Raw genomic sequence first — 16568 nt, forward strand, 5'->3', positions numbered from 1 at the left:
CCAAAAGTATGAACATATACATCTGCTCTCATCGTTCTTTGTCCCATAATTTTTAATATAAGGGTAGAACAAATGCTGTATCAGAGAGTTAAAACTGCATTTTATGCCATTGGCTCTTTCACTAGTAAAAGAAACACAAATAAATTCAAAGAATGCTGCAATTTGCTCTTGCCTTTTCTGTCATGCTCTATGTTAACTTCTGCCAAACAGAGCATACTGTTTCTTTGAAGTGAAGTGCAGTTAACGTGGTTATATGATGCCAACCATCCTAACCTAAGAATGGTGTGAGCCAGAAACTGCCCATCTTTCTAATGCTGGAGGTGTTTGTTACAAATCAGGCTGTCAAGGCAATGTAAAGAAACCTGCTGTCTGGATAAAGAGAAAATTCAAAGCTATCTGTCTGAAAGCTTTCAGCATGTACATTCACATTACATAGGTTTGAAGAAGAGGAAGAACGCTACAGTTCTGTAAAAGTCAACAGAATCTGAGCATTATCCACTGAATTCATCAAACATAAGTATTTATAAAGCTCCCTGTATTACTTGCTTCCTTGAAGATCATGTACAGCAGTTCCTGATCCTTGGTCACTTCACTTAGACCAAAACCAACATTGGTCAGATTCATCATTAGCAAAATAGTTGAATTAGAATCATAGAATTTTCAGGGTTGGAATGGACCTTTGAGATCACCCAGTTCCAACCCCCCTGCCATGGCCAGGGACACCTCCCACTAGATCAGATTGCTCAGAGCTCCATCCAGCCTGGCCCTGAAAACTTCCAGGGATGGGGCTTCCACCACCTCTCTGGGCAACCTGTTCCAGTGTCTCACCACCCTCATGGTGGAGAACTTCTTCCTAATATCTAAGCTAAATCTACCTTCCTCTAGTTTGAAACCATCCCCCCTAGTCCTATCACTACCTGACATCCTAAAATGTCCATTGCCAGCTTTCTGGTAGGCAAGAAATCTCAGATCACTTCACCACGTAGGACATCAGGGCTTCTGGCAGTGAGGAGGGTCAGGTCCTTTCTTCAGCTTCTAGTGGCTCAGAGATTTTAGCAGACTGATCCTTTTTTTTTACCCCGCTTTGAATTTCTAAAGGAAAAAATTTAAGAAGCTTATATAAAAGCAAAGTAGGATGGGAATATGAAAACAACATTTCTGAGCCCTGCTCAGTTCCAAGAGCAACACAAAACTATTCCGTTTGTATGTTTAGTGAAATAAATTCTGGCATCACCACCAGTATGTTTCCTCTTATTGTGGGGGTTTCTTTAGAGTTGTGTGGGACAAACATAGGACGAATGAGAATAAGGGACAGATAACAGTGCTGTCAGTGCTGTCAGTGCCAGTGGGAGCTAGAAACTCCCTTCATCAGCTGCTTTCAGAGCATTCAAACCTGACCAGCACCATTCATCTGGACCAGGAGTGCTGACAGAGACCAGCTGATAGACCCCAACTTTGACCTTCAGTTCCTCATGGCTGTCCCAAACTCAGAACCTGAAAGAGCACAATTAATCCATCCCAGCCCCCATCTTCAGGGAGGCTTGGCCACCAGGGTCCCATGCCATTTGCCACCTTTCCTCAGCCCTTACCTGAAGACCATCACCTTTGCTGCAGCAGCCCCTGACCTGCAACCCCCAGCAGCGTGCCGCTGCCTGATTCCATCTTCCAGAGAGAAAACACTTCCCATGCCTGAACCCATCCCTCTAGGAGATGCACAGCTAAGTCCACAAACTCACCACATCCCAGCTCCAGCTATCTAGCTGCCCTTCTCCACTCAGACAGGGATTTCTTCTGCTCGCCGCTCGTGCTTTCCCCCCCCCCTTCCCTCTCCCTCTTGGCTTTTATATTTCTTCCCACCGTGATCCATTAGGTATTTACCGACAGCGTAATGTGACTTTTCACACCAACTCTTTGTCTGCACTGCCCTGTGGACTGGGTTGGGTAAAGCCTCTCTCCAGCCCCAGCTGGCCGGACATCTCCCCCCCCCACCTTCCCCTCCCCTTCACACCAGCCAAGCCAAGGATTCCTTTCTCCCTCCCTCTTTCTTTTTCCACCCCTCCCGCCTTCAGTGCGAACCCAAGACGCAGGATCCTGCCGAGGGAAAGTGCTCCTTGAAATCATCACCGCAGCCCCTGCTGTGAAAGTGCAGAGAAGAGAGAGAAAAAAAAAAAACACCTCGGCAGCCGACCTCCTGCAGCTGAGAGCTTTGCAAACAGGGCAATGGCTTCAGGCTCTCAGAGATTCCCTCTCACCTTTCTCCAGGGCGTGGGATCTGTCTTCTTCATCCTTCAGATCATCTCTGTTCAGGCTGATGGTGAGTCTCCCATTCAGTTTGGGCTGGGTTGCTATGGCTGGAATAAGAGCTGTGTGTTGAAATGTGTTATTGCAAAAAAAAAGAAAACAAAACCCAAACTTTTAAAAATTATAATTATTATTTCTTTTAAATAAGAAACTTCAAAACACACCCCAGTTTGGGTTAGGAAATGTCTGATTCATAGGTTTTTGGAACTCTACAAATATCCTGGGGTTAAGCAGAGAAAGGAAATAAGATCCCAAAAGGCTAAGATTATTTTATTACAACAAAATGATAGGATAGTGAACTTTTCCAGAGGAAATCAGAGTAATAAAACAAACCCAGAACATGAATAAGAAAGATCAACTATATTTTAGGAGGTCCCTCCTTATAACAAAAATATTATTTCACCAATGAACTTCCCCATCTGCCCACTTCGGATGCCCCCCAGTGTTAATTTATATGGGCAGGTACTTGAAGGAAGGCAGAGAAGAAGTCAAAGGCTTTTCTAATCTTTCCTGTTCAGTGCCAGACATGCTGAAGATGACTGCTTACCTTTCTCCACGTGAGTTTCATCTCCACTTCACTGCCAAGGGATGGGATCAGGACATGAGTGTGGCTGAAGCACCAGCTACCAGTTACTCTGAACTGGGACTTTTTACTTGCTGATGATAATCCTGAATAGCTGCATCCCTTGAAAGTTTCCAGTAGCCTATTGCCCTTTAATGATTAAGGCTATGGTAATGATTACCAGCGTGCCTTAGCAAAACCACAATTTATCTTTCAAACAACTGTGTCTTTTCCTGGGAGAGCAATTCTGAATGGCTGCATTTTTTCACTTTCACAGCTGCAGTAGATTTATGCCTGATCTCAGGATTTTTTTTATTTCAGTACACAAATCCTTTACCGTCAATATTTGCTGTGTTATTCCAGAGAGCAGATCTTAAGCATTATAGGGCAATAAAACCCTCTTCTTTTCATTGTCAGAGTTTTTTTCCTCCTTACCCTAAATTCAGCCGATGATGAAGTATGGCAACAGGAAGGGAGAAAATTATTCTTACCTATATGTTTGTACCACTTTGTGTAAAAAATCGTTTATACAACAGAACTCTGTGTTGCAAATTTGAAAAAAATTACATTTCATTTAGAATAAATGAAAATAAATATGTCAGACAGCTGTACTGTGTTGCAGTAGGCAAAACTGTTATTCTGAGTTCAGGAAATAGTCCTTCCCTAGCAAGATGAGGAGAAAAAAAAATGCACACCCATAAAAGAGGATACTCCACAGAACTTAAGAAAAAGGAACAAGGCAGGGATATTTAACTTCCCTTGCTAAGAATGCTTCATCTGAAGAATTCCTTTATCTTTTCAAAAGCAGCTCCCAATCTGTATTATTTCTGTAGAATTAATGGCATTTTCTTGGTTCTTAAGCAGAAATCCTCTAAAAGAGACAGGGAAAGAACATTGGAGATCATTTTAAGGCAGTCTGTGACAGATTTTAATTCTCATTCAACAGCTTGTCAAATTTATTTCACACATGGTAAAGCAATTATAAGAATTAAAGGGCAGACTATCTAAAGTACATTACAGCTGTGGAGCACTATTATAATACTGCAGTTTCCATTTTAATTTAACTTCTAAGTACCACTGTGAAAAAACCATGTGAATCCTCCAGTACCATGATCTTCAGTGTGTTCTCCTGATGCTGGTATTCAAGCAAACAAGTGTAACGCTCTCCTATAAAACACCTGTCTTAGTATACACTGATACAGAAGAAAACACTTTCCATGGACTTTAAAAATCAGCGCTATGTGTAGGCTTATGTGTTTAAGAAGATCTGAGAGTACGCTACAGGATTAATACTTTCTTTTGTACCAGATTCTGGCTTGATCCAGACAGGAAACTGCCTTCTCGTTTGCATATGTTGCTGGTGAAAATACAATGGTGCTACTCTCAAATGCATGCAAATGTAACTTCGGTGCCAAAGGACTGTCTGGGTGACACCTATGTATGTGTATATTTGTTATTTTCAACTTAGAGTAACTGGCTGTTCTGCAAACCGCTGAAGGGATTTTGCATTCACCTTGTAAAAACCCTGTGAAATTCAGAAACGGGGGTGGGGGTAACTCCAAAACTGGTTACAATATATTTCCCTAAGGAAGACTTGCACTTTATTATCTCTCCCAGAAATAATAGAGGCAGTGAAACAATAATAGAGAGGAGGCAGTGAAAAGTAGAGGCAGTTGAGGTCTGGTGAAGGTGTAAAGGCTCGAAGTTTAATTGATCTCTTTTGCCTAGTATTTACCATAGCACATATTGCTGTAGTACAGGTAGACTGCAGAAAGACCAAAAGAAATGCCAAAATAAAAGGTAGCTTTGTTTCACTTTGTATTTTTTTGTATTTTTTTTTTTTACAATGAAATGTGATCGCTCATAGCTGTCAGGGCTGGGCAGACAGAAGGCTTCTCAAGGGCTTGCTCCTGGTCTGACATTCTATGATGTGCCACCATTACTGGAGAATAAAGGAGGTTATAACTTTGGCTCTCAATTACACCAGTGCAAATACAGGCTTTTGAAAATGTCCTTGCATTTGCTCTGGACTAGGAGAACAAGGATGCAGCTTCATGCGTCCTGCACAGAAGTTCCCTGTGATTTTCTTTACTCTTGTTTGTCTTCTCATGGATTCTAAAATATCTGTACATATGAGCAATGGTGTTCTGCATAGTTTGCTGAGACAGCATGTCAGAGGAGAATGATGGCAATTAATCTACCTTACTAAGACACTCCTAAGTTTTGAAAAAAAAATGCTAATTGCAAAGCTTTACCAACTGTTACAGACCAACAGAGAGAACTGAGCTGTTGGCTAAATTTGAGTTGCACAGAAGACCTATTGGTCAAGCCAGTCATCTGGTAGTGACCTTGCTTAGGGACTGTGGAGGTTTACAAGTTGGAGGATCCTGAATCCAGAAAGCGAGGCATAATAAGGTGAGGGTCTGAGGTACATTCTTCTGACCTAAAATCAGCTATGTCTGATGTCAAAGGTAGGAAAGAAGCCTGTTACACTCTTTGGCTTGCTTTGAATATTTGTTTTTGTAAAGAAAAGGAAAAAAAGTACGCTTTTCCTCTTTTGCTCTCTCTGGACACTTGCATCAGTGTAGCAGGTGTCTGAGCATTTCAGGCTCCCACTTGGGAAACAGCACAGATTATTGTAGCTGCAAAAATAAATGCATAAATAGTTCCAATTATTTGATCCTAAAGCATGAAGTAAAATTCAAATTTAAGCTCAAGCTGAATTTAGCTGGGGAGGAACTGAAAAGTGACCTCCCTGTTTTGATGGTTTTCGATGGGAATTAAATAAGACATCACTCGCTTTACTTTCTCGCAGAATAAACTCTACATTCATGAACACTAAGCAGCACTGGTAATTACCCAAATCTCTGCCTGTAATTGTACAGTTTTATTGAATCCTCCACCCCTATTATATAAAAAAACCTCAGCATTGTTATATACAACCATAGAAATGGAGATGAAGTTGCTCTTGAAGTGACCTTCCCTTTCTCTGCTCCCTTTTGCCTCAATTTGAAGTTTTTAACATTTAAGTAAAAATAAATTAGACTACACATTTGCATAGCTTTCACCACATTTATTTTGTTGAATCTTAGTAGGTTTTGTCCTTTGAACTAATAGGTATCATGTAATGAGATCAGCAGACTGGGCATGCTTTTGGAAGGGCATTCATTTTATGTTATTTGTGAGAGACAGTTTTATTTCAAATTATATTTAGTTATGCAGTTTTATGTTTCTTCTTCAAGCACGATGCAAATCCTGCTGATGACATGGAGAACTCTCAACTCATTTCTAAAGTCTATGAACCATGCTGTATGCCTCAGGACTTCTATCTGTATCTGTTACTCTATTAAAATAAACTAGTCAAACTGTCTTTTTGGTAACCAAGAAAAATCTGCTAATTTAACTAAGATCCCTAAAAATAAAAAGAAATAGGCTTTAGTCTAGCTTTATGTTTGCAGAGTCCCTTTTTTGTGCATCCACATATTCAATTGTACTGCTCTTCAGTCTTGAAAGCATAATAAGGTCCAGTTGTCAGAAGCTGAGTTTAGCAAAATTTGAAACTGGAAATAAGGTGGAGCGAGAGTAATGATCCATTGGAACAGTTTACTCTAAAGTGTGCTGTAAATTCTCCATTACTTGAAGCCATTGAATCATGACTGGATGCCCTTTGAAAAAACATGCACTAGTTCAACCATGAATTTTTTGACATGATGGTGGAATTACTGGAGGGAATCCACAGTCCAGTTATGCAGGAATTAAACAAGGTGAATAAAGTGAATCCTAGAAGCTCTGCTCTTCTATGGGTATTTTTTCCAATCAGAATATATTGGGGTACTCAAATAAAACCTATATTCAGATACTGCTTGCTTATGAAGTTGTAGTGCCAAACAATTATTTCAATGATATATCAAAATATAATCAATATTCTATAATCATTTTGATCAGATGATGATAGAGGCTCATGATATAGTATAGGCTAGTTATTAAAGAAGGACTATTTTTGGTTTCAAGCCTGAATTTTTCTTCAGAGTGATGAATCCTGCTGTTAACTAACAGCTGGAAGAATTATGTTGTATGTCTTGCCATTGAAGTTAAAACTTTTTCACTGCCCTTCAAACCTGAAACTTACTGTAAATAGGGTATTTTTCATTCAGAACCTGCTTCATGCAAGATGTGCATTAAGCCTCCTAACAAAGACTATTTTTCACGGATTTTTAGCTTGATCTTGAAACCAAAAGGACTGGCTTTGTCTAAAAAGGCTTCAGAAAAGTACATGGAGTTTGGGAAGCAAGTTTCCACACCACCTATTCCATCAGCACACTATAGGAATCAAATGTTCTGGGGGAGAAATTAAGGGTGAGAGTTAAGAGGGAGCTGAGACACAGCGTCAGTTCAAAGGTACCACAACCAAACACATTCTATGTTCTTCCCAGAAATAAGCACAAAGACATGATCCTCCATTCTGTGCCTCGTGGAAATACAGAACAGTCTCATCTTTAAAACTGCATAATTAAAATAAAATGACAACACATCTCTTGATACCATGTCAGGCAGAAAACTGTTTACAACTTCTCTCTGCTGTCATAATGTGCTAGAGAGAAAGTTAAATGCCATCTAACTTTTCAGAACCCCAATAAGAAAAATGACTATGATATCATCAAGTATGTGAGACAAACCTTCTTTTTTAAAAAAAAAAACCAAAACACAAAAATATTTCATTGCAACTTGCAGCCATAAAAATTTTACAGGTATTCAACCAGGATCCTTAGATCCCCAGCTTGGAAATTATACCACTTTTGTGACAAAAAGGGAGGAAACTTCAGTACTTGAATACTTCAAGCATGTTAGCCATGCTACTATAAGGTGCAGAATTCCATTCCAGTGTTGTAGTCTTATTTATTTAAGGGGATTTCCTGCTTTGATGTGCTCCTGTATTTTTCCTATTACTGTGCAAGCATGTCTCCAGTGTTTTCTTTCCTGTAATGTGATACAGCTCAGGATACTGAGGATCCAGCATACCACTGGTCATTTATTTTCTAAATAAGAAATCTGGCAAAGCCAAAGTGCTCATCTTTAAATATTCAGCAGATAACCATGAAGTTTCTAAAACTTTGGAGAAGAATCCTAGGTCAGTCTGGTAAGCAGGTCAGCTTTCTTTCTCCACTTCTGGCTAACCAGAACTTCCTATAAAGCAGTTCACTGTAATTTTCCCAACCAGTAATTCCTTCTTACTTTACCCAAAAAACTATTTATCTACATAGTTTGGACATCCCAGATTCCTTTTCAAAGGGCAAGACTGTTTTGGAGCTGCATCTTCATAGTTTCTAATAAAAATTGAATTTATCTTAAGTACTAGCAGACACATTACTGTAGCTAAGGAAAGATGTCTCAGCTTCAATCTTGCCTAGCCAAACTCCTCTAAAATGTAGTTGCTATGTACTGATAAAAAGACTAAATGATGAACTCAATTTCTTCTAGTTATATCTAGATGGAACTTGATCCTTAATGATCTTCCTTGATTTAAGTCTTCTAACAGAAATACCAATGGCTGGAAAAAAAGGGTTCATGCCATGTCAAATTAGCATTTATTATTTAAATCATGTGCTTCACAATTTGCCCTATGTATCTTTGATGATGCATCTCAATCTCGACAGTCAAATAGTGAAATGTACAACATGAACAAGTTTTTATTTGGGACAAAGCCTCAATAAAGCATTGAGCTTAATTCTTGCTTGCCTTTCAAATTAAAGCTTTTCCAAAACTTAAGAGTTGCTGTTTAAAACCATCAGATTTCTGCTTATATTGTCTCTCTCACCATGCATATTTCACTATGTCTATTCATGGCTTTGGAAACAGAAGCCTACATTGGTCTCCTAATCATTATTTGGGACATTTTGCCAAGAATTCTGATGTTTTGGTACTTAGGACTGTAGAGGCTTGCTTTTTTTTTTTTTTTTTTTTTTTTTTTTCCACTGCTCTCCACAAACTCTCCTGCTGTAATTACAGTTTATGGTTTTGATTATAGTTGGGCATCAAGAGACAATGTAGTCTAATGGTTAGGACACTGATCTGTGCTTCTGGGTTGCATTCCTTGGTCAACTACTGTTAACTGCCTGAGAAAATCACTCTGGATACACTTTATTCCAATTTTTTTCTCATCCCTGCTTGCCCTACATGTTGAAATTGCCCATGTTAGGATGACTTCTCATTGTGTGCATAAAGAATTCCCATCAAAGTAGGAATCTCCATCAGAACCTCTCTGTGCTTGTTAGCTAATGTGAACAGAACCACCATATTTACTTGAAATAAATTTTTCATTGTCTTCTGTAAAAACTGTGATCCTTGCAGTGGGTCAAGCTGAGAACAGAAAGCTATCAGGTACTCACCTCCCTATATTTAGGATTGAAGTCAGATTTATCAATTTTTGAAATAATATGTGGTGAATGGTGGTACCTGGTACAGAATCAGACCCAATCAGTCTGAAGGATTTCTGATACTGGTCAAGATCATCTGTGGATGTGAAGCCAGATATGTAGCAAACACTCAGTATGTGGTGGAAGATATGCCTTCAGACAACTTACTAATACTGTTACTAATAATCTACTTTTGAAATATGACATAGTAAGTGTTTTCAGGCATTTACTGAATGAAGAGGTGTCTTCCTGCACCAGTACTTTTGAAGTTTGAGATATATTCTGAGGGAGGTTATCTTCAGAAAGAAGAGACTTATGGCAATTTAAATGTCAGCACTGTAAACTGCCTCATTGTTTCTTTCTTTTTCTGGAGACATCCAACTAATGTGTTTATTCCATAACCCAGTAACTTCTCAAGCTTTGTTGCCAAAACCTCAACTGCCCTGTTCCTAGTTGCCAAAACCTCTAACTTTCACCCATATTGCTTTCACAGTGTTAGATAAATTAAAGTAAAATGAACTGCACTGAAAATAAAGATAGCACAAGAAATTATTATGCTAAATATGTTCCAATACTCATTCAAAAGAGCCTTCCATTAAGAAAAAAATTCTGTCTGTCTTTCCAGAAAGATATGAAGACAAAATGACTTTCCAGTGGCATTTAGGCACAAGTTGCCATAGAATTACACTATTTTTATTTTAGAGAAAAGTATAAATCTGCTTGTGACATAGAAGACTGGGTTGCCATACTGCCTTTTATATTTGTGGTTTTAACTGTAAAATGCTTAGGATTGAATTCTCAGTGTCTGGAATTCCACTATCAGAGCCTACAGGAGATGTTCTTACTTTGACTACATATGTGCATGTATCAAGAGAATACGAAGCTTTCTCTCCCCAGGTCTTAGGCACAGACCTATAGAGGCAAGATGAGCTGCTCATATGGGCTGGGAATGATTAGGGCCCTAATTAGGCATACATGCTTTACTGTTGATCAACAAAACTTAAATGAAAGCTACAGCAAAGGTACTCACAGTCCTGGTAAACCTACTGAGATTCCTCATCAGAATGAACCTACTTAAAGCAAGTAAACTTTATTTGGTGATAATTTGCAATGTTTTTGTTGAATGTGTAACGAGTGCCATAGCATGAGAAGTGACGTGTCCTTTCTTGGTGCCGCAGGGAAAGTCTTTGCACTGGAGTCCAAGAACAGCTCTCGGGTTCTGGATTTAGCTGAAGCTGAGAAAGCTTGCGTTGACCTGAGTGCTCGCTTAGCAACTGCAGAAGAACTGAAAAGGGCTGTTCTGGACTGTTCTTTCTCTGCCTGCACCACGGGATGGCTTGCTGGTGGCTCCACTGGGTAAGGACAACACCGTAACCCTTCCTGAAAAGGATGAGTGACAGCTGTCAAGCAAATTTTCCTTCTTGACTAAGAATATTACTGAAAAACACTGGCCACAATTCCCGCAGCATGATGTATGCCACTCTCACAACAAAACCAACTTTGTACTGCTAATAAAGCAGGGGCACAAGTAGTGGTCAGTCTCAGATAATATTTCACAGATCTAACGTGATTTCTCCTTCTTCTTTCCTTCTGAATTGTGCCACTGCGGCTCCCTTTCACCTGGCATGCAGCAGGGTGCTGAATCCTAAAGGAGCTTGCAGGCTGAGGATGCAGTTCTGGAGCTTGTGTCAGCTCTCCATCATTCTGGAGTCACACTGGAGTCACATCTGATTCTGGAGTCATCACACTGACTCCATCATTCTCTGCTCTAGGAAGCTCAGGTTGCTGAGCTCTGGTGTAAAGCACATTTTTAATGTCTGGCCCTGTTTGAATTGGTCCAAGGGCCATTGCCTGCACTATCTCCTGTTTAATACTTTCAAAAGCAACTTGTTGTTCTGAGCCCCATTTAAAGTCTTTCTTCTTTCAGGTAACCTCATAGAGAGGTTTCACAATCTGATTGTAAGCAGGATTATGCATCCTCCAGAAACCAACTGTTCCTAAGAAGGACCGAGTTTCCTTTTTGGTAGTTGTTGGGGCCATAGCTGTTACTTTGTTAATCACATCCATTGGGATGTGGTGACATCCATCTTGCCACTTAATCCTAAAAAAAAAAGAAAAAAATTACCTTTATCCTGGCCCAAACCAGGACATTCCACCCCTTATTTCATACCATTCGTGTTATGCTCCAATCCTCACTATCACTTATCCCTAAATACACCTATACACAAATACACGCATCTGAGAAATATTGACCACAAGAAGCAGGAGAACCAAAACTATAATAAGCATATTGCCATTTTGACTAGAACTCAGCCCAAGAGTGGTATATTTCCTCAAAAGAAAGCTGAAAATGTAATGGAAATGTAGTAGAACTCATGGAAACCACACGTTTGTTTCAGGTCCTCATGCATGTCTGAATAGACAGTAAACATGTTCAGATAGGTATGGCTTTAGGTGCAGTAGCTAATGCAGAGGTCATAGAGAGTTTGTTGGGAAAGGTCAGAAGGGAACTGGTGGTGTCACTCCATGTGCTGAACATCTGAGGTAGCTCAGGTGACTCCACATGGCACTAGGCTGAGCTTTGCCTCACGCTGCAGGTAAGTGGTGTAAAATGCACTGCCCTGCCACAGCCTGTCAAGGAAGCATTTAAAGCAGGAATGTAAAAATGTCCTTTTAATGGAAACTCCTTCCTTCTGCTGAAGAGTTTCAGGGGGCTAAAGTCAGCCTTCATGAGTAGTCCAGAAGTACCAATGACCTTCAGTGAAATTTAAGGATTTTGGGAACACGTCCCCATGGGTGCTAGCTGGACACCAGAAGCACCATGGCCCTGCCAAGGTGCCTCTCAGCTGTGGCTGATGAGGGCTTCCCAAACTCCAGCTAACTGAGGCTCATGCCAGTCTTCTACAGGTCCAGCTGTGTGACACTGCACCCATCCAAGCATCAACATCTGTATTCATTCCCCTAAGGTGCTTTACAAAGTTTTCATGAGTTAGATGGTAACACCTGGTCTACTGCCAGTGTTCAATAATGATAAAGTTTTGTTTTATCAAGATCTGTATCCAAGTTTCTAAACTTTGGTATAGTATTGGATTTTGACAGTTATCAGCTGAGTAAAAATTAGAGTTTATGTGTTTTTAGTGATAAAGTTTCCAAAGGACAGAAAATTACTAGTATTAATGAAAGGTAGTATTTAAAAAAACTCCAATCAAAAGCGACAAGTTCTGGTGTTTGTTTTTTTTTCAGGCGAAAAATTGTTTGAAAATTTATTTGCATGTACTTTGATAACTAAAATAATCCCGAAATCTTACAGGATATATGACAGTGATCTAAATCCTAATTTATTTTATTTTTTCTTTCCTAAGCCTGTTGCTGAAATGCAGGCTGAAGAGCCAGGATAACTATCCAGCTCTAAGATTTGCAGGGCTAAGTTGTTGCACATGTTCTTTTATACTGCCCTTGTATTATAGAAGTAAGGAATGATGATGGATATGAGAAGAAACTGTCCCTTTGCTTACTACACGGTGCTACTAGTCCTGAAAGATCTTCAACTGATTACTGCAGGCACTGGACCTACATCTATTAACAGAGAGTTGTGGGCTTATCCCTGAATATCTTCACTAGCAAAACTGGGTAGAGTGATAGTATTGTACACATCACATCATCATCATCATCATACTGATGGGAAGAAAAGGAGTTTTTTTCATCCCTTCCAACTTTCAATACTCCATTCCTCCAGTAAACCCCTTCTTTATATGTAAGTCTCTAAACTATTTGTCAGAAAGGATGTTGTGAGGGCACTCAGCATGCCACTGCTGTGCAGACACCACATCTGACCTTCCCTGGGAAGCTTCACCCAAGAGAATAGTCTTTCAGAACTGGTATTTAATACTCTCTTCTCTGGAACTCTTTTACCCAAAGCTGGGCAATGACCAGAATGTCTCTTACCTGGTTGGCTGAACTGGGTATTTTTGACTGTGGGGAAAGCAAGGAAAAGTGTAATGCCTGAAAAGGTTTTACTGGTTTTGCTGTTAGTTAGTGTAGCTCTGGAGATGGAAATGAGCAGTTGGCTGCAAAGTGTGCAAATGAGATAAATCTAAGCTGGACAAGTGTAGTGAAATGAGGCCACCAGGTGCCACTAATTGCCAGGGAGTGGCATGAGCTTGTGTTAAGCCCACCTGTGCCTGGTTAGGGCAGGACCTAACTGCGCATGAGCAGGATTAGGGGGCCAATAAAGGCTTAACACAAGCTCATGCTCACTCCCTGGCAATTAGTGGCACCTGGTGGCCTCATTTCACTACAGACAAGCTTGAGTCAAATATTAAGATTTTCAGAGGACTTTAAGCAACTGATGACAAATGGAGTTCAGTGATAATACATGCAGAAGGAATATGCAAGCTACCTGAAAATATCTTACAGGGTTCTGATTTACCTCTGTCAGCCCAGGGAAGATACAGGGACATCACTATGGACAGCACAAAGAAAAGCTCTGTCAGACTGCAGCTGTAGTAAAACTGAACAAACAAACAAGCAAACAAAGAAGCTGCTAGAGTGCCTATGGAATGGGACAAAGAATATGAAAAATACATACATACAAACATACATATGTGCCAGTATAACAGCCTCCTTTGGATTATTATGTGTGTAACTGTTAACGCATCTGAAGAAAAATACTAAAAGAGGCTTAAAAAAAGGGCTCAACAATGATTAAAGGAATGGAAAAGCTATTAAGAAGGGGGGAGAAATATTTTACAAAATTAGTTATTTAATTTTAAAAATAAATCAACAGTTATCTATTCAATACTTCAGGCATTTACTTGTTAAATGGAACCATGACAGCAAAGATAAAGAATAGTTGGTAAATAGAAAAACCTTGATCCACACTTGGAATTTTTATCCTTATTGTATTTATCTTAGTGGACCTCCACATCTTTGAATGTGATGGCGCAGCACAGGGAAAGAAGTAACTTCTCCACATTTGCCAGGTCCAAAGCTGTTCAGGATTTTAGATCCCCATTGTATCTAAAACCTTGGATTCCACCCAGCATCTTATTGGCATCCAGTGCAGATCACAGAGCTTTAGTCTAATCTTCTCCCATATCCTCTTGGACAGTGTACATCAGAAAGGAGGTGAATATGAGGGAAGATGATAAAAGAAGTTCCAAGTTTCAGGAAAAATGCAGTTTGGTTTATTTATGTGGTTCCTGGGAAGTATCCCAATCTTTCCCCTGAGGAAAAATGGATTAAACATTAGTTGTAGAAGTAAACAAAAACAAAATACTTGAGTGAAGTCATTATATTGTTGCAGATTTTCTGACATGCTTCAGTCTTCTCTTGACCAGACTTAAAATTGGACAGGAGCTCTAGCAGAGATGTAAGAACTTTTCCACCTCTAGATCAAATTTCCAGGTTTTGTATAAGTCACTGATCTCTTCGCTTCTGATGGCTATTTTATGGCCTTAGGGAATAATTAGAATCCCACTTCCAGTAAATATATCCATCACTGTCAGCTGCTGGGTCCTTACTGTTACTTTTACAGCCAAATAGGAACCTGGAAACGCATTGGAAACACATGGGAGTTTCTCATATGACTGAGGCACATCAGGGTGTGAGCATGAGTGTGTTTATACTGCCTGCTCTTTGGCTAGACATTTCATATTGGCAAAGAGGAGAATTTGGTCTGAAGAACTAGTCCTGTTTGGGTGACTGTCAAATTTCTGATGATTCATATGTAAACATGGATCCACATGGAAGCATGCAAAGATTTAGATATTGTAATGGGACATCTTCTGTTCAATCCGATGAAGTTGTGGCTGCCCATCTCACTCCAACCTACTTCTTCCTGACCCACTGCAGTCAGAGAGTTCAGAGAAGGGCAACCAAGCCAGTGAAGGGTCTGGAGAACAAGCCCCATGAGGAGAGGCTGAGGGCTTTGGGGATGTTTAGTTTGGAGAAGAGGAGGCTGAGAGGAGACCTTATTGCTTTCTATAACTGCTTGAAAGGAGGCTGTAAAAAGGTGAGTGCTGGCCTCTTCTCTCAGGTGAGTAATGATAGGACTACAGGAAATGGCCTGAAGTTGCACTGGGGGAGGTTTAGAAATGCTTTGAGGAAGAAATTTTTTACTGAGAGAGTATGGGCTGCTCAGGGAGGTGGTGGAGTCACCATCCCTGGAATATTTAAAAACTGTGTAGATGAGGCACTCCAGGACATGCTATAGTGGCATGCACTTCAGGACATGCTATAGTTAGGTTGGACATTAAAAAGAATTTCTTTACTGAGAGGGTGATCAAGCATTGGAATGGGATGCCCAGGGAAGTCGTGGATTCTCCATCCCTGGAGATATTTAAAAAGAGACTGGATGGGGCACTCAGTGCCATGGGCTGGTAACTGCAGCAGTAGTGGATCAAGGGTTGGACTTGATGATCTCTGAGGTCCCTTCCAACCCAGCCAATTCTATGATTCTATGATAGTGGGTGATATAGATATTGATACATGTATTTTATTTGGAGGGGATGTTAACAGTTGGACCTCTTAAACTTAGAGGTCTTTTCCAACTGTGGAAATTGTGTGTGTGATTCTGTGTGTAACTGGGACAACAGTTACACTGTTAGTAAAGGTGCTTGTCTCTTTTGTCTTTTAAGTCAGAAGTGAGTAATATGGTCAGCCAGCTACTAGTTAGGGTGTTATAAAACATCATTCTGCAGAGAATGATGGCAGTGGATGAAGACACTGGTCTGCTGGTGGAGTCTCTCATGTTGCCCTCTCCAATCCACTTCAGTCCTTGCAGACTGGGTTACCACAAGCAGCAGGTCTCAAAAAATATAGAATCATGGAATGGTTCAAGTTGGAAGAGAGTTTAAAGATCATCTAGTTCCAATTCACCTGCTTGGGCAGGGACATCTCTTCAACTGATGCTTGAGTGAATAGGTCCCTGCCAGCAAATCCAAAGAGACAACAACCTGGGAGGTTTTGTGAGACAGAACATCTTTTGTTAGCATAAAGGGCTGTTTTTGTCTTCCACTTCCAATTGTTCAAATCAACCAAAATCAGAGTTCAGGGCTGTCTGCGGAGGCAATTCACCAGCAGCTCCAAGGGCTTGGGAAGCTTTAGAGGAGAGTCACTGGCAAGTAGACGGGGATATGAGGATAAAGGGTAACTTCTTCCAGCATCCCAGAAGTAAACCATTTACAAGTCAGTCTTGACATGTGTAACTTATAAAGCATTAAACATTGTAACATTTCAGGAAATGAAATGTCGTTAGGCAGGTTTCATTTCTCAGATGAGCCCTGATAGTT

The 16568-nt window shown here is 40.2% G+C and overlaps 1 protein-coding gene across 1 annotated transcript in view; it reads left to right on the plus strand.

The window, feature by feature from the left end:
- The first annotated feature begins 2220 nt into the window (after window positions 1–2220).
- SUSD5 (sushi domain containing 5) overlaps window positions 2221–16568 on the plus strand; it is a 43305-nt gene continuing 28957 nt past the window's right edge. Inside the window, exons 1-2 of the mRNA XM_008493167.2 lie at window positions 2221–2314; window positions 10455–10632. Coding sequence (XP_008491389.1) covers window positions 2221–2314; window positions 10455–10632 — 272 coding nt within the window. The remainder of the gene's footprint in view (window positions 2315–10454; window positions 10633–16568) is intronic.

Source organism: Calypte anna, chromosome 2 (assembly GCF_003957555.1).
Source record: "Calypte anna isolate BGI_N300 chromosome 2, bCalAnn1_v1.p, whole genome shotgun sequence".
Taxonomy (NCBI): Eukaryota; Metazoa; Chordata; class Aves; order Apodiformes; family Trochilidae; genus Calypte; species Calypte anna.